Consider the following 22,086-nt stretch of genomic DNA (forward strand, 5'->3'; position numbering starts at 1 on the left):
ATCTTTGATAATTTCTGTGCATAAGAATTTATACAGTTTACAAGTAGAAAAATGTAGGTATTTGATGATAAAGAAATTAAAACATTCATTTTTAAAAATTTAATTAGTGCTTATAAACCTAAAAATGCAAATGTGTTACAATTTTGGAAAAAATATATTTTTACTCCCTTCGAAAAAATTATGAACCATCAAAGTTTTTTAAAGTATTACATTCTGACAATGCAGGTGCAGGAAGAACCAGAAGCAATGATAAATACGACACATTAAGAATGTATTTGAAATCTGAACTCCGTATTTACAATATGGATATGTTCCAGGATCATGCATGACACTTGTTGCCCATTTTGGGTAGATATATCATCAAACCCAGAAAAATATGAAATAGAAATTCAGGTTTGCTATATTTAAATTCTTATTAAAAGTCTAATAAAGTTGTTTTACACTATCCCTTTCTCCTTTATTATTACATCTACACATTATTCAAAAAATAACTTAAAAACCTAAAAAAAAAACCCTAAGAATAAAATGTCTATTAGACCCAGGTGATGAATGGTAATTACATTCTTTCCTGATCTTATCAAGGATTAATACAATAAAGTTTAACATATTTATTGATTATATTTGTCTTAATTACAAATGTAATCAAATTCATAATAATTTGTAATTACAAATTTACAAATATGAACAAAATTCCTGAAGATGAAAAATAAACTCTGAGAACTGATACTACCTGACTTTAAGACTTAGCATAAAGCTCCAGTAATCAAGAGAGTGTGGTATTGGTGAAAAAATAAACAAATAGATCAATGGAACAGAATAGAGGGCCAGAAAGAACCTTACATAAATATAGTCAGCTGACTTTTACTGAAGGAGCAAAGGCAGTTCAATGAAGAAAGGACAGTCTTTTTAACAAATGGCACTGGAACAACTGGTCATCCATATGCAAAGACATGGATCTAAACATAGACTTGACATCTTTCACAATAATTAATTCTAAATGCATCATAGATCAAAATGTAAAATGCAAAACTATAAAACTTCTAGAAGATAACATAGGAAAAAACTAGGTGACCTTGAGTTTGGTTTTACACTTTTTAGATATAACACCAACAGCATAATCTATGGAAAAAAAACTGATAAGCTAGAATTCATTAAAATTAAATGTTTGCTCTTGAGAAAAATCACTGTTAAAAGAATGAAAAGACAAGGGGGGAAGTATTTGCAAAGGACATATCTGACAAATGACTGGTATCCAAGATGCATGAAAACCTCTTAAAATGCAACAATAATAATAAAAAAAAAAAAAACAATTAAAAAATTTCCAAAGATCTAAGCAGACACCTCAACAAATACACACGAATGGAAAATAAGCATATGAAAAGATGCTCAGCATCAAATATCATTATTGAATTGCAAATTAAAACAAAAAGGAGATACCACTATACACTATTTACAGTGGCCAAAATCTGAAACATTGACAACACCAAATGCACCAAAAGGACACCAAAAGGTGTCCAAACACCTTTGGTGTCCAAACACATTTTGGTGTCCAACACCAAAAGGACGTGGAGTAACAGGAACTCTCATTCATTGCTGGTGGGAATGCAGAATGGTTCAGCCACCCTAGAGGATAGTTTGCAGTTTCTTACAAACTAAACATGGTCTTCCCATAATAAGATATATAGTATAAGGTAAACATATTTCTTTTTATGGTCACTTTATCTGTCTTTTGCTAAAATGTGGTTTAATTAAAATTCAAATGACTTTTTTACTCGAAGGAGTTGAAAACTTATGTTTACACATAAACATAAGTGCTTTCTGATGCTTTCTGTGCTTTCTGATGCTTTCTGTGCTTTCTGATCAATTTTTCTGTTAACTAAAAACTGCTCTAAAAAATAAACCCTATTAATTAAAAAAAAAAGTCTATTGAACCCAGATCGTAAATAGTAAAGACAATCTTTGCTGATATATTAAGAGCTAATACAATAAAGTTTAATATATCAATTGATTACAGTCGTTTTCTAACCATATGTTTTTCTCTTAGAAAAATGTGTGTGCGTGTGTGTGTGTATTATAGTTCATTCAGAAAATAGAACTAGAACAATCTGAAAGTATTGGGACATTAAATATGCAGTCTCTTTGAAAATAATCAGCTTTTAACTATCTTTTAAAAATAGATTTATAAAATGGAATTAGTTTTTAAATTGAAAGTTTAAAATACTAGATAGTAATAATTTATGTTTATTTTCTCAATATTAGGTTTTACTTGCCAAAATCATTTCTGTCTCATTTGATTATGCAGTTTTTATTCTCTATTAAAGTGACTCAAAATTATCTTCAAAAGATACATTGACATCTGTACTATATATAGATCACATCATTTGGGGACTATTTTTGACTGTCTTTTTGTGAAATTAATTTACATGCTTAAACTAATGTTAAAACTTCTAAAAAGTTTCATAAATACATATTTTATAAACTTGATTAAGAAAGACCACTTGAGAGTATATTATTTTAATCTATGAATTTGTTAATTTTTAAACTTGAGAATCTACTCACAAACATATACACGCCTCTTCAGTGGGCTTTAATAACACAAAAAATGTTATTTCTATTAATAATACAAACTTTACAGTAACATTTTGAATCCCTGCCCTTAGATCACTTAAAATATTTGGTGATCCAATTACTTTTAATATTTTGATACTGCAGGGGCTAAATAAAATATTCCTATCATATATAAAAGAAGACAAATTAACTCATGACCAACATGTGCCAGTAATACATTACTATGGGTAATATAATAAATGAATGTATTTTCCTTGAAAAAGTTGAAAAATAGAGGTTGGGATCTCAAATAGAGGTTGTACATTAGGCCACCTTTCTTAATGTAGTTAAATGTACTTTTTGTTAAGCGACATAGATCACTTCATGATTCTAGTATGTACACATTTCACGAGCTTTGTGAAATATTTTGGGCTCTATTAAAAATACTTCCAAGGCATCCTCATGTATAAATGTGGCATTTTGTTACCTAAAAGAACCATTTATTTTAATTTGGAAAATTTAATCTAAAGATAGTTTTCATTTCACCTTTCCTGGTTCCTTTTATATTCTGTGCCTCTGGACCATAGAAAATTTGTGGTAGACAAAATAATTAGAAAATCAGCATTTTACAAATGAGATGCCACATGAGTGAGATATGTTATTTTAAAATACGACTTGTAGCATTCACCTTTACGTGTAATAAACCTATATGGCCTGAAAAATTTAATCAAGTGCTTTCTATAATAAACAGAAAAGTAGTGGAAGCATAGTTGATACAACTAACACAGGACAATTTAGAAGACGCTGACCTGGGCTAAAGAGGTATACAGGTTTGTGTAGGGAGGATTGAGTAGGTGGGAATTAATTATCTTTTATAAATTAAAAAGGACAAATGCCAAAATCTGCACTTAATGAAGAATCTCTGCCTACATTTGAAAATATTTCTGTTCTGTATCATGTATATCTATAGTGGAAATGAAGTTATAAACAAAATAATAAGAAGCCTCCAAACCCATCTGTATTGAATCTCTTCTGTTATACACAGAATTTTATTTTTTACTCTATTTTATTGAAACAAGTAGAACCAAAGGTAGACTGATAAAGTACATTAGATGGTCCAGAAAGGTAGTAGACATGTACAGTCAAGAATTCAGTTCCTCTAGGCACAAAGTAATTCCGTCTAAAAGAGCAAAACAAGAAAGGAATCTCTTTAGAAATACATTTTTTAACATAATATGTTAAAGAGAGACTGGATTAATTGTATTATTTATTTGCACGTTAACTAGAATGAAAATAAAAGCCTCAAGACGGCAAAGATCGGGACTGTAAATTGACCATTTAACTCCTTATATTATTATAGTAATGAATCCAGGAGCGTTCTGGTTATTAAAGGTATATAATGCATTTCTTATTTTTAGTCATTAACCTAATTGATCTCATCTAAAACACACAATTTCAACACTGCAGCTTCCAAAGTCACTCCCTCCCTTCGTTTCTTTTTTTTTCTTACCAGTTGCTCACACTGAATTTGTTTAGGCTCACAAGCAGGTTCTCTTCTATAACTTATTTTAACTATGTATTGTTTTAAAAGTTGATGATGTGCATGTATAGTTACTTATTTTATAGGCAAAGCATGGCACTGTTACACAATAGAAATACTAAACAAATATTACTGATAGCATAAGATTTCATGATTTGATGATTATATATAATGTACCTTACAACACACATACATATACACTTAAAATTTGGGTTCTTATTTATCCTTACTGGCAGTTCAGTGCCACAGTACCAAAATGCTTTCTCAGAACACTCATTATGCTGAAATATTTTACTAATCTGTCTCTTGTATTTTCCTTTTCAATAACAGTTGATTTTTATGTAATTTTGTCAATGTCACACATAGAAAATGAATATTTAATTATTTTTTTCTTTTCTGTGTTTTGTACATAGTCCTTTCTGTTAGTGGAGATACAATATTCTTACTGAGAATCAAATAAAATCTGACTTATACAATCTGTTCATCTAAAAATTAAATCAGACAAATAAAAAGTTATTATTTTAAAGGGATTTGTGTAAAAACAGGAAGATGAATTGGAATTTCCATCTAAAAAAAAATAGCTTTTTCCAGCGCTCAGGTGCAAAGTATGCTGTTACCTATTATATGATATTTGCAAGTATTTGTGGTTCACAGTGAAAAATATACATTTTCTTAAATTTCAAGTTTAAAGAAACTCTCTTCCATCACAGTGACATTAAAATTTAAGATTAATATTTTATAAGGAAATGCATGTTGCTGTGATATATTGTATAGGCTGAGTCCTACTAAACTGTATATCACAGGGTAACAGAGTTAAAACATTTAGCCCTAGAAACATAACTCCTCCTCCAATTTGTTCTCATCATGATCCTTAGCACTATGTGTTTAACCCTTATGTCTTGTTTCTCATCAAACTTGCCTTTCCACAATAACACAGGATTTTTATTTCAGGTGTAGTCCTAACTTCCCATTATTGTAGGGATATAAACTTACTCTTGTCAGTCACCACAGAAAACAATGGCATCTCTTCTGCTCTGGGGGTCCAAAAAGCTGTTCCTCTATTTGGGCCAGTCTTTGCAGTTACTCATAATAGGAACATTGCAAAATCATGTGGAATCCTAAATTTATGTCCCATAAATTCTAGACTAACCACTTTTTTCCTTTTCCAATTCTTCTTTCTATTTCCCCCCACCTGCATCCATGGAATTTCCACATCATACATACTGCAATGTGCATTTATGTGGAGCCATGATCTGTTGTCTCTGGAAATATCTATTGAGATCCTTTTATCACTATTCTTAGGTGTTTATGAAGACCATACCCAATTTGATCACTTTGTTCTAATTTTGACGCAAACTGGTACTAAATGTCCCTCTCCACTTTCCATTCCTCAATTCACCCCTGGGGAATGTTCTGCATCCCTAAAGGAACATTAAGTATTATTATCAGTTAGTTTTAATTAACTTCACATACTTGAATGATGGTATGCTAAATGCTAGGAAAAATAATTTATATAGATCTGGTCTCTGCCTTCTAGCCATTTACATATTAAACCATGATAGAATGAGTTGTTATTTTTAATTGGCCATCAAGTATAACATTTTTCATGTAAAGCTTTATAAAAATTGTCTTTCTCCATGAAGTTTGCTTAATAATGCACACTGAAATATGGTGAACAGCTAAAAATGCTCAGAAAGTATATATTTATAATAGTTCCATTTTGGACTCCCGAGAAAGTGAAAATGACTTTGGAAGCTAACAACTGGCATCTTATAGCTAGGCTGAAATAGGCTCAACAGACATAAACGATTCTCTAGAATCTAAACAATAATCAGATAAGGCCACTCTATGCCTGTGGGGTGGAATAAGAAAAGGCAAGTTTATTCCATAACCAGGTCTAAAAGGGGACACAGACCAAGATGTTCAGCAACTACATAAATTAGCATGATTAACCACACATCTTTATAATAGCAAATCTAATTCTGTTTCAATATTTGTGCTTTGTAGGTAAAAGTTACCAACATACACATCACTGAATTGCCCCCAATCCTGACAGCATCTTATTCAGAACCCTCTTCACGATATTTAGAACAAACCCAAATTCTCTAACAAGTCTCTCCTAACTCTTTCTTACCTACACCCAGAGATTCATCTGGTGTGCTGTCTTCTGTGCCATAGCAAACTAAATAAACCCAATTTTGCTAGACTACTGGTAGGTTTCCGGTGCTCTCTGGCTGGTGATCTTTAATATTCCTTATGACTTGATTTTTATTATTTTTCTTTTATTATATATTGAAAATTACAGTTGAATTAGTAATCAAAAATTATTTTTAAACAGTCTTATTTGGCTTTATATATAAGTAAAAAAAAGTTTAAATTAAAATGCTGGTGATCTGGGTCCTCTGGACACATCAAATTACATAATTTTTCATATTTGAAAGACATATTGATTAAATAAAAAGAAATAGAAATGTTGCTATAGACTGAATGTTAATGTTTGCCCAAAGTTCATATGCTGAAACCTAATCCCCAATGTGATAATATTAGGAGGTAAGGACTTTGGAAGATCATGACCGGGATTAGTACCCTTACGAAAGAGATCGCAGAGACTCCTTAGCCCCTTCTGCTGCATGTGGACATAGAAGATGGCCAGCTATGAGCCAGAGTGAGGGTCCTCACCAGACACTGAATGTGCCTCCTCCTTGATCTTGAATGTTTGGCCCCCAGGACAGTGAGAAATCAATTTCTGTTGCTTATAAACCACCCAGCCTATGGTGTTTTTGTTACAGCCTGAACCTGAGGCAGGAGATAGATGGGCCCCAGGGTAAGCAGCTGGAGTTCGTTCTCTGTGGACAGAAACTCCAAAATATCAATAGCAGGACAATTGAGAGAAGAGGCTGGGCCCTGCCCAGATAAGAGATAAAAGACCGCATATTCCTCATACTCGAAATCAAGGAGACCTCCCCTACTACACATGTACAGAAAGGCTCCCTGGAGGTCAAAAGGGGAGGGGGTGCCACCCATAGTAAGCGATGTCAACTACCCATAGGCCTGTTCGCTAGAATCCATCTTGGCTAAGAGATGCGCATGCACACAGGAGGACCCTGAGATATACCAAATACAGACGCAGAACTACGCAAAGCAAGATGATTGGTCAAAGGAAACCCAGAAGAAATGCCCCATAAAACTGATTCAAACTACCATGACGGCACGACTCTCTGAGTCCACCCATGTGTCTATCCACATGTACTATACTCTTTTTCCTCCTAATAAATACTTTACTTGCTTCACTACTTTCCATCTCTGTGGAAATTCATTTCTACACAGCTGAAGGGCCAGGGCCTTGTCACTGGTCACTGGTCCCTGGTGGTCTGGTGGCTAGGATTCAGCTAGGATTCAGTTTGGTCCTCACAGAAATTAATTCTCTAGTTTATAAAGCTAGAGCAGTTTCAGTAATTGTTGCAAGGTCTCACTGCAAATAAATGTTAAAATTTGGAAATAATCTCAGTTTGGGCTCTAAAATATGTTTGTCTTCAAATCTGCTTCAATGAGAACAGGAAGGAAATTAATGAAACTAATCTAATATAATTGAAAGTATTCTTAAAATTTTAATAATTTAATAACTACTAAACTAAGAATAATTAAAATACAACAAACAATAATTAAAAATAATGATCTGGGGCTTCCCTGGTGGCGCAGTGGTTGAGAGTCTGCCTGCCAGTGCAGGGGACAGGGGTTCGAGCCCTGGTCTGGGAGGATCCCACGTGCCGCGGAGCAACTGGGCCCGTGAGCCACAACTACTGAGCCTGCGCGTCTGGAGCCTGTGCTCCCAACAAGAGAGGCCGCGATAGTGAGAGGCCCGCGCACCGCGATGAGGAGTGGCCCCCGCTTGCCGCAACTGGAGAAAGCCCTCGCACAGAGGCGAAGACCCAACACAGCCAAAAATAAATTTAAAAAAAAAGAAAAAAGAAAAAAAAAATAATGATCTGATTGATATTTTTCTCTATTAAAAAGTAGAAACAAAAGTCTGGTTCTCCTGGTACTTCTCTGATCTTTTCTCATGATACTCTCTACTTTCCACTCTACCCTGGTCTCACTGATACCCTTGCTGCTTCTAGAAACATAAAAACAACACACATGTTCCTATCTCAGGGCCTTTGTACTTATTCTTCCCTGTGAATTGTATGTATATATTTTGTTTGAATATTTAAACATATTAATTTAGTTAAAATATTATTTTATTTAAATATTCATTTATATATATATATAATGTAATATATAAAAGTATAAATAATATATTATATAATATAGTCATTTAAATATTTATAACATTATAATATATTTAAATGATATATTAATATGTAATATTATATAATATGTAATGATATAATTTAATGTGATACTATATGTGATAAAATATATATTTATATATAAATGCATTATATATATATGTTAATACTAATACACACACACACTTTCACTATCCTTGACTTCCATTCTAACTTCACTCCTTATCACCTCTCTGCTTTATTTTTTTCCTACAGACTTAATACATAGCATGCTATATGTTGTATTTATTAATTTTGCTTTTCAGTTACTCCTACCTAGAGTGGATGTTATAAGGGAACTGGAGTTTGTTGCTGTTGGTGGTAGTGGTGATTTTGACACTTGGAGACAATCTCAGTTTGTTTTGTTAAAGTTGTCCTTTTTTGGTCACCTCTGTAACCCCAGTGCCCAAAAGAATGCCTGTTTCATGTACTCAATATATTCTTGTTGAATAAATAAATGAAAACAGACTGCAATGAGGCATATTAGAAGACTAATATATACAGTTAACGTTTTAAAGTTCAATGTAATTTCGCATCACACACACAAATCTAAACTTGAACTACAATTTATCACAGATAACAAACTCAACGAAAAAATTTCTAATATTGGAAAAAGTCAAGTATTAGGATTCAGAAATATAATTCTTTGTACTCTACTCTTTTCAACTTTATGTTACATATTTCAATTCATTCATTTTCATTTTGATAAATATTTATAGATCACCTGCTATATCCCAAGGACACTGCTAAGTATGAAAGCGTCATGATTATAAGTCTACCATTTGCTAGTTGTGTGAACTTGGCCAAGTGACTCAACCACTATAATCTTCAGTGTCCTTATCCATAAACTGCAATTAAAGAGAGCAGTAACTATTCATCAGGCTATTATGCTGATGTCCTAACATGAGATAACATGAGTTGAGATAATGCCAGCAAAGAATTCAGCACTGCCTGGGCTCACTGGAGTCATCTAATTTATGTTCTTATCATTTGTGAACAATAGTGATGTTGATAAAGAAAACATAATAGATATGCCCCTGTGTTCATAAAGACTTAGCATATTTTAAAAAATAGAAAAAAAATAGTATAATTTTAAAAGAACAGATGGTAAGCCACGTTTGCATACAATAACATTACATTTAGAAAGTTCATCAAGGCTTTTTCAGATTTCCACTTCTCACTGATTCTGCCAAAATTACTGCTCTTCCTGGCCAACATTTGGAAGATAATTAGGAGTTTTAACCTTCTGATATCTTCTTTCTTTTTCTCCCTTGTCAAGAATGATAATCAACCAAGGACTCCTTTCCTTTGAATGTGATTAATACTAATGAGGTCAATTTTACTTCATTTGGCTATAGATTTTGCTGCACATTTGCTATAACTTCAGAAAATTTTTGAAGTGACTTTAAATGTAGATGCAGAGATTTGGCGCCAAGGTAAAGAGTTATGGAGTAGCGTTTACTTACAGTGTATTTCTAGCACCTGCATGGCCACCTGAGGGGTGGCATTGAGAGATTCATGGTCTACTCTGCAGATGACCGCCACGCCATCGTCGCTTCGGTCCACTCGGAAGTCCAGTGTGCTGCTGACCGTGAAAGTCTTGCGATTTGCATCTTCTTCCTTTAAATATTTTACATCTGAAAATAAAATATAAAATTTTAAATTCTGTGAAGTTCTCTTTCAAAATGTAGCAGATTTCATTTACTCGAGACACACTGGAAGCCTCTTCTCCCGATCTTTACCCAATTTTAAAAAGCAAATATTTGTTAGTTTCACATTTAATCCATTTCGTTTTGAGTAAACAGAAATAAAACTACTTCAGAAATACATTTTAAAAGTTAAATACAGAAATAAAAGGGCAGGTCACAGCACTTTTTTTTTTTTTTATACTCCATTTGAAAAATCAGGCCATTTTACAATATTAATCTCTTTTCTTTAGATTTAAGTTTTACTAAAAGATAATCTTAATTCTCTGAACCACAAGCACAATTGAGAAGAGCAAATTCACAACCATCTGGGTATGCCTAAAAGGAAGTACAGTGTATTTGAGCTATGATTTTAACATGAGCACTGTGAGGTGAACATAATTGCTAAAGAATACCTAAGATGAGAAAGTTGTCATCTTTGGTAAAGAAGGAGAGCAGTCATGTGAACATTTTGAATGTTTAAATATCTATCTACCTATCTATATATATTTGCAATGAAATTTCTATTGAGATAAATGCTCTTCACTTAGCTGAAGAATTCATTTCAGCCTGAATGAGAATACTTTCCTCAAGATGTGAATTCACTTACCAATACTTAAACTTACTGTGCATGATTCAGATTCATCATTAAGTAGTGCACTTAGGGATTATTTGTTCTCTGTGGAAAAGGGATTTAATAATATTTTCATTTAATTTGAAATTTCTCAAGTCTAAAGTAGCTGATGAGAAGAGGGCAATTTTAATGGCTTAGAAATCAAGATAACAGGCTAAGGTTAAGATATCTTTTAACAAGATCTTAAATATAGTTGAGGGAGAAAGCTGTTCGAATTTCTTAGCATTTCATTTCAAATGAAAAATGATACTTTTTATGAAAAGACTTCTTTTGCATAAAATGCATAAAATATTTGATTGTAGCATGTATTAAATATTTTTAAAATATTTAAAAATATATCAATGATAAGACATTAATGTAAGTTCAGCTTCTCCATTGTGCTCTATGCAAAGATTTCACTTGGAAAATAATATCGAATCTTATGTATTTGATGGGTAGATATTTGCATGGTCCATTGGGTTTTACTTATTTCCAGAGAAGAATGTCTTTACCTTATTGATTTTAAAAATAAAATAAATATTAGTAAAGAATAAAACTAGATAAATGTCACATGTCTTATTTTGAAACTATATGTTTATGACTGTGTTCAGAAATTAGAAAACTAATTATCTAATTAAGATTTTTACCACAAAAATATTTATGTAATTTAGGCAGTTTTGAGACTAAGAAAAATTTCTAACATTTGGAAAGGGGGGAAAGAATATAAAAATCTCAACTCCATCTTTTAACTATAAATTAATCATACAGGATACAGGGCTTTCCATCAACATGTGTCTTATGAAATATCTCATTTTTGTTAACTAAAGTCATTTCTGAGATTTTTGCATTTGAAAATTAGATTCAACTTCAGTTAAAAAAATATTAGAGTAAAAGATGAAATGATCTCCTTTCAGTCAAAATATGTCAGGATAACATAGATGCATTTATAGTTCTCTGCTATATTAAAAAAAATGAGGTTTTCTTACTTTTCAATGTCTCATATATTTATACAAAATGTTGCCTCATTTTTATATTTTATATCCTTTCCTATAAATCTATGTCCAGTGTTTTCTTGTTCATAGCTCTAAGCAGTGGCAGTGAAAGAAAATTTAGATCTCTTGACAAACCACTTTTATATTATACAATATATAAGAAATTATTCCAAAATATCACTGCTAATTGTTTAATTTTAATAACAGCTGCATTTTAAGAACCCACACATCTGCTTCCTTTAGCTGTTTCCTTTACAAAAGTATCATTTTATGTAATATTAATTGGACACATAAAATCTGAGAGCAATTGTATATAACATAAAATATTAAAAGCATCATTCAAATGAAATAAACAAAAGTATAATTTGTTGCTTTTAATATTAGCTATGTGACAGCTTATAGGGTTACTAGAAGGCATAAGATGAACAGGAAAAAGCACTGAGAAGAGCCAATCATAGTATCTTTCCCCACATTTCATGCTGACCTCCTCCCCCCCAAACAGGAAACAGTACTTAAAATTTATTTTTAATTTTGCTTTCTAGCTTTATAAAATAACTGATGCATTCCACAGTTACAGAATCAACAGAAATTTCTTTATATTGCATAGCTGATTTGCTGATTCCATGTTCTGTCTTGTTTTAGAGAGTTTCCATTTTTTTCTTCTTTGGCAAGTCACACCATTACTTCATCACATTGTGATCTAGAGCAGTGTTCCTCAAAATGGAATGTTCATCTGAATCACCTTTGGACCTTGTTAAAATGCAGATTCTGATTCAATAGTTGTGCGGTAGAGCCTGAAGGTCTGCTGCTGGCCCAAAGACATATTTTGAAGAGCAAGGGTATAATGTATACATCAACATCATAGGTGATATGACCAAAAGTGAGTGAATATTGGGATTAACTTTATTCAACTTTCTCTCTTTTTTTATTGCCACTCTCCATAAGCTTACATTCTACTTTTACTATTTCCACATATATTTCTTCCTTTTATTTACATTTTTCAAAATATGCATGTCATGTATTATATAATGTGTTGGTACAATGGTCGGCAAAAGCAAAACGTATGAGCAAACAATAAACAAGAGGAATTTGTAAGATTACATTCATCATAATCCTTGAAGTCACTCTATCTTTTTCCAAAGGAGATTCTGGACATTTAAGAGATTGCTCTTAAGTAATCAGAACTGTGGTTGCTTTTGGTGGGTGGTTGCAAAAGGTCTCATTATACTACTGTGTTTACATTGCATGTGTTAGAAATTTTCTGTAATAAAAATGTTTCTAAACATCTGCCTGGGAGAATTCCTCAAGTATGCTTCTCAACAAAAGTTATTTTCCTGAACATTTCTTGGTGAAGTCTCAAAGTAAAGATTTTGTATCAATTTTTATATTATGTATCTTTATCAGACAAAATGTATAATAGCAATATTTGTTGCTATATCAATAGCAACAGTAGCAATATCTGTTTATATTTGGGATTTTAGATCTTTTATCTCACTAAGAGCTAAGGTATGAAGAAAAATGGCAGATATAATTGTGAGTTAGACTGCTGGAGCCCCCTAAATTAACACATTTAAAAACCAGAGTTTGGGATTAAAGTATACACACTATACTATATGTAAAATAGATAACCAACAAGGACCTACTGTATAGCACAGGGAAATATATTCAATATCCTATAATAATGGAAAAGAATGTAAAAAAAGAATATATATATTTATCTTTATATATGTATAACTGAATGACTTTGCTGTACACCTGAAACTAACACAACATTGTAAGTCAACTATATTTCAATAAACATTTTAAAATTAAATAAATAAATAAAAACCCTAAGTTAACTACAGAACAAAGCAAAGAGTTATCTGGACGTTTTTACAACCAAATCTTTTCATAAAATATCAGATCTCAGGAGATATCTCTATATCCATCTTTCCAGATTTATAATATTAGGTTTATCTGCCTCTATATCTGTAGTTTCTGGCCACCTTTGTACTAGACTTTTAGAAGGAAAATCCTCTAAGGTGAGGTTTCTTCAGAAGTTACCTTGTCTCCACAATGGTTCTAATCACCTTGAGCAGTGTAATCTGAACTTTTGTGACATTTTTGCTTTCTGCACTTAGGTGATTTTGATCCCCTTTGAACAGATCCAGAAGGAAGATACTCCCATTTTTATAAAGGGAAATCTTGTCCTGTGTCCTTGGTAGCCCTCTCTATCAGACCTGCACCTAAAGAGGGCCAGTTTCCTTTAATCCATTGCAAAGCCTATACGCCACACTGGGAACAAGGCAGGGATTTATTTATTTATTTTTATTTTTAAAAAAATGTATTTATTTAGTTTTAGCTGTGTTGGGTCTTCGTTGCTGTGCGCAGGCTTTCTCTAGTTGCGGTGAGCGGGGCCTACTCTTCGTTGAGGTGCTCAGGCTTCTTACTGCGGTGGCTTCTCTTGTTGCAGAGCACCGGCTCTAAGTGTGCGGGCTTCAGTAATTGCAGCACACGGGCTCAGTAGTTGTGGCTCGCGGGCTGTAAAGTGCAGGCTCAGTAGTTGTGGCGCACGGGTTTAGTTGCTCCGCAGCATGTGGGATCTTTTGGACCAGGGCTCGAACCCGTGTCCCCTTCATTGGCAGGCGGATTCTTCACCACTGTGCCGCCAGGGAAGTCCCAAGGCAGGGATTTAAATACAGCTTCTGCCTTGTTGCCAGTACTGGAAGGATCATACCTTCTCATAATTTGGGGATATCTCTTGGGAATTATGTAGGATATTATGTGACTTCTCCTGAACTATTTGGGCCTTTAATTCTCTGGCCATGAGCAAAGCTACAGGGTCTCTGTGTATACACCAGACATCGCTGCTTATATAGAACATGAACTCTTCTACTATTTTCAGAGTCTGGATTTGTAAGTGATTTTGAAGAATCAGATGACAGTTTCAACAGGAGAATTCAAGAAATTTATTCTGAATCCATATCACTGATATTAATGGTACTTTAATTGTTTTGCACCATTGTTAGTAAGCTGAATGCAGGTCCTCTTGCCATACAGAAGAGAATATGTGACCATTAAATGAGATAACTTGGCTTTATTGCCAAAAATTTGGAACGAACATATTGGACAAATGGATATGTTACGTGATTCTTGTTTAAAAGAAGTTTTATAGATCAAAATTTCTAAAAGTAAATGCATCATTTTTAGAAGATAATCAGCTTTCGCATCATTTAAAAAGATTGACATAAAGTAACTATGTCTAGTTAACTTAGTAACCTAGACATATTTTAAAACCAGTTTGTCTTGAAGGGATTGTTGGGAAATTTTTTTCTTAAGCTTAAGAGTACTACAGGATTTAATTTCTTAAACATCATTATTGGAGTATAATTGCTTTACAATGGTGTGTTAGTTTCTGCTGTATAACAAAGTGAATCAGCTATACATAGACATACATCCCCATATCGCCTCCCTCTTGCATCTCCTTCCCACCCTCCCTATCCCACCCCTCTAGGTGGACACAAAGCACCACCGAGCTGATCTCCCTGTGCTATGCAGCTGCTTCCCACTAGCTATCTATTTTACATTTGGTAATGTATATATGTCTATGCCACTCTCTCACTTCGTCCCAGCTTACCCTTCCCCCTCCCCGTGTCCTCAAGTCCATTCTCTATGTCTGCGTCTTTCACCTGTCCTGCCCCTAGGTTCTTCAGAACCAATTTTTTTTTTTTTTTTAGATTCCATATATATGTGTTAGCATACGGTATTTGTTTTTCTCTTTCTGACTTACTTCACTCTGTATGACAGACTCTAGGTCCATCCACCTCACTACAAATAACTCAATTTCGTTTCTTTTTATGGCTGAGTAATATTCCATTGTATATATGTGCCACATCTTCTTTATCCATTCATATGTCAATGGACACTTAGCTTGCTTCCATATCCTGGCTATAGTAAATAGAGCTGCAATGAACATCATGGTACACGACTCTTTTTGAGTTATGGTTTTCTCAGGGTATATGCCCACTAGTGGGATTACTGGGTCATATGGTAGTTCTATTTTTAGTTTTTTGAGGAACCTCCATAATGTTCTCCATAGTGGCTGTATCAATTTACATTCCCACTACCAGTGCAAGAGGGTTCCCTCTTCTCCACACCCTCTCCAGCACTTAGTGTTTATAGATATTTTGATGATGGCCATTTTGACCAGTGTGAGGTGATACCTCATTGTAGTTTTGATTTGCATTTCTCTAATGATTAGTGGTGTTGAGCATCCTTTCATGTGTTTGTTGGCAATCTGTATATCTTCTTTGGAGAAATGTCTAGGTCTTCGGCCCATTTTTGGATTGGGTTGTTTGTTTTTTTGATTCTGAGCTGCATGAGCTGCCTGTATATTTTGGAGATTAATCCTTTGTCAGTTGCTTCATTTGCAAATATTTTCTCCCATTCTGAGGGTTGTCTTTTCATCTTCTTTATGGTTTCCTTTGCTGTGCAAAAGCTTTTATCTTTCATTAGATCCCATTTGTTTATTTTTGTTTTTATTTCCATTGCTCTAGGAGGTGGGTCAAAAAGATTCTTGCTGTGATTTATGTCATAGAGTGTTCTGCCTATATCTTCCTCTAAGAGTCTGATAGTGTCTGGCCTTACATTTAGCTCTTTAATTCATTTTGAGTTTATTTTTGTGTATGGTGTCAGGGAGTGTTCTAATTTCATTATTTTACATGTAGCTGTCCAGTTTTTCCCAGTACCAATTATTGAAGAGGCTGTCTTTTCTCCATTATATATTCTTGCCTCCTTTATCAACGATAAGGTGACCATATGTGCATGGGTTTATCTCTGGCTTTCTATCCTGTCCCATTGATCTATATTTCTGTTTTTCTGCCAGTACCATACTGTCTTGATTACTGTTGGTTTGTAGTATAGTCTGAAGTCAGGGAGCCTGATTCCTCCAGCCCCGTTTTTCTTTCTCAAGATTGCTTTGGCTATTCGGGGTCTTTTGTGTTTCCATACAAATGGTAAACTTTTCTGTCTAGTTCTGTGAAAAATGCCATTGGTAATTTGATAGGGATTGCGATGAATCAGTAGATTGCTTTGGGTAGTATAGTCATTTTCACAATATTGATTCTTCCAATCCAAGAACATAGTATATCTCTTCATCTGTTTGTATCATCTTTAATTTCTTTCATCAGTGTCTTGTAGTTTTCTGCATACAGGTCTTTCGTATCCTTAGGCAGGTTTATTCCTAGGTATTTTATTCTTTTTGTTGCAATGGTAAATGGGAGTGTTTTCTTAATTTCTCTTTCAGATTTTTCATCATTACTGTATAGGAATGCAAGAGATTTCTGTGCATTAATTTTGTATCTTGCTACTTTACCAAATTCATTGATTAGCTCTAGTACTTTTCTGGTAGTCTTTTTAGGATTCTCTATGTATAGTATCATGTCATCTGCAAACAGTGACAGCTTTACTTCTTCTTTCTGATTTGGATTCCTTTTATTTCTTTTTCTTCTCTGATTGCTGTGGCTAAAACTTCCTAAACTATGTTGAACAATAGTGGTGAGAGTGGGCAACCTTGTCTTGTTCCTGATCTTAGAGGAAATGGTTTCAGTTTTTCACCATTGAGAACGATGTTGGCTGTGGGTTTGTCATATATGGGCTTTATTATGTTGAGGTAAGTTCCCTCTATGCCTACTTTCTGGGGGCTTTTATCATAAATGGGTGCACCTATTGAGATGATCATACGGTTTTTCTCGTTCAGTTTGTTAATATGGTTTATCACATTGATTGATTTACATATATTGAAGAATCCTTGCATTCCTGGGATAAATCCCACTTGATCATGGTGTATGACCCTTTTAATGTGCTGTTGGATTCTGTTTGCTAGTAGTTTGTTGAGGATTTTTGCATCTATGTTCATCAGTGATATTGGCCTGTAGTCTTCTTGTGTGTGTGTGGCATCTTTGTCTGGTTTTGGTATCAGGGTGATGGTGGCCTCATAGTATGAGTTTGGGAGTGTTCCTCCTCTGCTATATTTTGGAAGAGTTTGAGAAGGATAGGTGTTAGCTCTTCTCTAAATGTTTGATAGCTCTTCTCTAAATGTTTGACAGAATTCGCCTGTGAAGCCATCTGGTTCTGGGCTTCTGTTTGTTGGAAGATTTTTAATCACAGTTTCAATTTCATTACTTGTGATTGATCTGTTTTTTCTTTCTATTTCTTCCTGGTTCAGTCTCAGAAGGTTGTGCTTTTCTAAGAATTTGTCCATTTCTTCCAGATTGTCCATTTTATTGGCATATAGTTGCTTGTAGTAATCTCTCATGATCCTTTGTATTTCTGCAGTGTCAGTTGTTACTCCTCCTTTTTCATTTCTAATGCTATTGATTTGTCTTCTCCCTTTTTTTCTTGATGAGTCTGGCTAAGTGTTTATCAATTTTGTTTATCTTCTCAAAGAACCAGCTTTTAGTTTTACTGATCTTTGCTATCTTTTCTTCATTTCTTTTTCATTTATTTCAGATCTGATCTTTATGATTTCTTTCCTTCTGCTAACTGTGGGTATTTTTTCTTCTTTCTCTAATTGCCTTAGGTGTAAGGTTAGGTTGTTTATTTGAGATGTTCCTTGTTTCTTGAGGTAGGATTGTATTGCTATAAACTTCCGTCTTCGAACTGCTTTTACTGCATCCCTTAGGTTTTGGGTCATCATGTTTCCATTGTCATTTGTTTTTAGGTATTTCTTGATTTCCTCTTTGATTTCTTCAGTGATCTCTTGGTTATTTAGTTGTGTATTGTTTAGCTTCCATGTGTCTGTATTTTTTACAGATTTTTTTCCTGTAATTGATATCTAGTCTCATGGTGTTGTGGTCAGAAAAGATATTTGATACGATTTCAATTTTCTTAAATTTACCAAGGCTTGATTTGTGACCCAAGATGTAATCTATCCTGGAGAATGTTCCATGAGCACTTGAGAAGAAAGTGTAATCTGCTGTTTTTGGATGGAATGTCCTAAAATATCAATTACGTCCATCTTGTTTAATGTATCATTTAAAGCTTCTGTTTCCTTATTTATTTTCATTTTGGATGATCTGTCCATTGTGAAAGTGGGGTGTTAAAGCCCCCTACTATGATTGTGTTACTGTCGATTTCCCCTTTTATGGCTGTTAGCATTTGCCTTATGTATTGAGGTACTCCTATGCTGGGGGCATAAATATTTACAATTGTTATACCTTCTTCTTGGATTGATCCCTTGATCATTATGTAGTGTCCTTGTAATAGTGTTTATTTTAAAGTCCATTTTGTCGGATATGAGAATTGCTACTCCAGCTTTCTTTTGATTTCCATTTGCATATCTTTTTCCATCCCCTCACTTTCAGTCTGTAGGTGTCCCTAGGTCTGAAGTGGGTCTTTTGTAGACAGCATATGTATGGGTCTTGCTTTTGTATCCATTCAGCCAGTCTTTTGGTTGGAGCATTTAATCCATTTACATTTAAAGTAGTTATCAATATGCATGTTCCTATTACCATTTTCTTAATTGTTTTGAGTTTGTTATTGTAAGTCTTTTCCTTCTCTTGTGTTTCCTGCCTAGAGAAGTTCCTTTAGCATTTGTTGTAAAGCTGGTTTGGTGGTGCTGAATTCTCTTCGCTTTTGCTTATCTGTAAAGCTTTTAATTTCTCTGTCGAATCTGAATGAGATCCTTGTGGGTAGAGTAATCTTGGTTGTAGGTTTTTCCCTGTCATCACTTTAAATATGTCCTACCACTCCCTTCTGGCTTGCAGCGTTTCTGCTGAAAGACCAGCTGTACCTTATGGGGTTTCCCTTTTATGTTAATTGTTGCTTTTCCCTTGCTGCTTTTAATATTTTTTTTGGGAATTTAATTTTTGATTGTTTGATTAATATGTGTCTTGGCGTGTTTCTCCTTGGATTTATCCTGTATGGGACTCTCTGTGCTTCCTGGACTTGATTGACTATTTCCTTACCCATATGAAGGAAGTTTTCAACTATAATCTCTTCAAATATTTTCTCAGTCCCTTTTTATTTCTCTTCTTCTTCTGGGACCCCTATAATTCTAATGTTGGTGTGTTTCATGTTGTCCAGATGTCTCTGAGACTGTCCTCAATTCTTTTTATTCTTTTTTCTTTATTCTGCTCTGCGGTAGTTATTTCCACTCTTTTATCTTCCAGGTCACTTATCCGTTCTTCTGCCTCAGTTATTCTGTTATTGATTCCTTCTAGGGAATTTTAAATTTCATTTATTGTGTTGTTCTCATTGTTTGTTTGCTCTTTAGTTCTTCTAGGTCCTTGGTAAATGTTTCTTGTATTTTCTCCATTCTATTTCCAAGATTTTGGATCATCTTTACTATCAGTACTCTGAATTCTTTTTCATGTAGACTGCCTACTTCCCCTTCATTTGTTTGGTCTGGTGGGTTTTTACCTTGCTCCTTCATCTGCTGTGTATTTCTCTGTCTTCTCATTTTGCTTAACTTACTGTGTTTGGGAATTTCCGTTTTGCAGGCTGCAGGATTGTAGTTCCCGTTGTTTTTGTTGTCTGCTCCGAGTGGGTAACATTGGTTCAGTGGGTTGTGTAGGCTTCCTGTTGGAGGGGAGTGGTGCCTGTGTTCTGGTGGATGAGGCTGGATCTTGTCTTTCTGGTGGGCAGGACCATGTCTGGTGGTGTGTTTTGGGGTGTCTGTGAACTTATTTTGATTTTAGGCAGCCTCTCTGCTAATGGGTGGGTTTGTGTTCCTGTCTTGCTAGTTGTTTGGCATAGGGTGTCCAGCACTGTAGCTTGCTGGTCGTTGAGTGGAGCCGGGTCTTAGAGTTGAGATGGACATCTCTGGGAGAGCTTTCACTGTTTGATATTACACGGGGTTGGGAGGTCTCTGGTGGACCAATGTCCTGAACTTGGCTCTCCCACCTCAGAGGCTCAGGTCTGACACCCAGCCAGAGCACCAAGATGCTGTCATCCACACAGCTCAGAAGAAAAGGGAGAAAAAGAAAGAAAGAAAGAAAATAAATAAATAAATAAAATAAAGCTATTAAAATAGAAAAAAATTATTAAAAATTAAAGAATTAAAAATTAATAAAAAAAAGAGAGAAGAAGAGAGCAACCAAACCAAAAAACAAATCCACCAGTGACAACAAGTGCTAAAAACTATACTAGAAAAAAATAAATAAACAAAAAAACAAAAAAGGACAGTCAGAACCCTAGGACAAATGGCAAAAGCAAAGCCATACAGACAAAATCACACAAAAAAGCATACACATACACACTCACAAAAAGAGAAAAAAACATATATATATATATATAAATTAAAAAAAGGAAGAGAGCAACCAAATCAATAACCTACCAATGATAATAAGGTCTAAATACTAAACTAAGATAAACAGAAAACCAGAAACAAATTAGATGCAGAAAGCAAACCCCAAGTCTACAGTTGTTCCCAAAGTCCACCCCCTCAATTTTGGGATTATTCGTTGTCTATTCAGGTATTCCAGAGATGCAGGGTACATCAAGTTGATTGTGGAGATTTAATCCTCTGCTCTTGAAGCTGCTGGGAGAGATTTCCCTTTCTCTTCTTTGTTCGCACAGGTCCTGGGGTTCAGCTTTGGATTTGGCCCTGCCTCTGCGTGTAGGTTGCCTGAGGGCATCTTTTGGGAAGTCTGAGGTCTTCTGCCAGTGTTCTGTAGTAATTGTTCCTCATGTAGATGTAGTTTTGATGTGTTTGTGGGGAGGAAGGTGATCTACCTTCTTGAAGGTGCCCCCTCAATAATTTAATTAAATTTTAAATGTTTTTTATTAACCGATTGACAGTTATTTTCTGGAAGAGATGAGAAATTACTGCTAAGCTTGCTGCTGAACAATATGACAGAAGTTTTCTATGGCCTTTGAATGCTTTAGACGCCTTCTCTCTCAACTTTGAAAACGTAAAGTCAGCTGGAAGAAGGCAAGGTGGTTGTGAGGTGTAGGAGCGGAGATGGGCAGGAGGAGAAATCTTGCTGCCCAAGCAGAAGCATTAACAAAGGTGCAAAGCAGGACTTTTTACAAATCATCTTTATTTAATATTCAAGGTAAGCAGTTGATTTTATATCTGCTTTAAACTTTCTCCAGACCAAAAATACTGAGGCCATGTCTTACATGGTAGAACTTTAATCTCCACTTTCATTTGTTCACTGGAGGAGACCTCAAAACAAATTCTTGAGGCAAATTTCATTAGTGCCTATGAGTATTCCTTCATATAACTCCAATCTGATAGGGGTAGACTTTTATAAATCCTTTTCATTACATTCCACTTTTATAAGAATGTGCCACTCATAATCCTGATTTGTAAAGCTATGGCTCTACCATTAACTAGCAATACAAAATAATTATTTCACTTGACAAGGAATTTTATTGAAACTCAGTTCTTGTTAAT

The 22,086-nt window shown here is 34.3% G+C and overlaps 1 protein-coding gene across 3 annotated transcripts in view; it reads right to left on the bottom strand.

Moving 5' to 3' along the window:
• Nucleotides 1–22,086, bottom strand: part of CADM2 (cell adhesion molecule 2) — a 1,045,186-nt gene that overhangs the window by 120,321 nt on the left and 902,779 nt on the right. For all 3 annotated transcript variants that reach the window (XM_059921362.1, XM_059921361.1, XM_059921360.1), the window contains one exon: nucleotides 9,882–10,052. In XM_059921362.1, the coding sequence (XP_059777345.1) occupies nucleotides 9,882–10,052 (171 nt within the window). The remainder of the gene's footprint in view (nucleotides 1–9,881; nucleotides 10,053–22,086) is intronic.

This window comes from Balaenoptera ricei, chromosome 4 (genome assembly GCF_028023285.1).
Source record: "Balaenoptera ricei isolate mBalRic1 chromosome 4, mBalRic1.hap2, whole genome shotgun sequence".
Classification (NCBI taxonomy): Eukaryota; Metazoa; Chordata; class Mammalia; order Artiodactyla; family Balaenopteridae; genus Balaenoptera; species Balaenoptera ricei.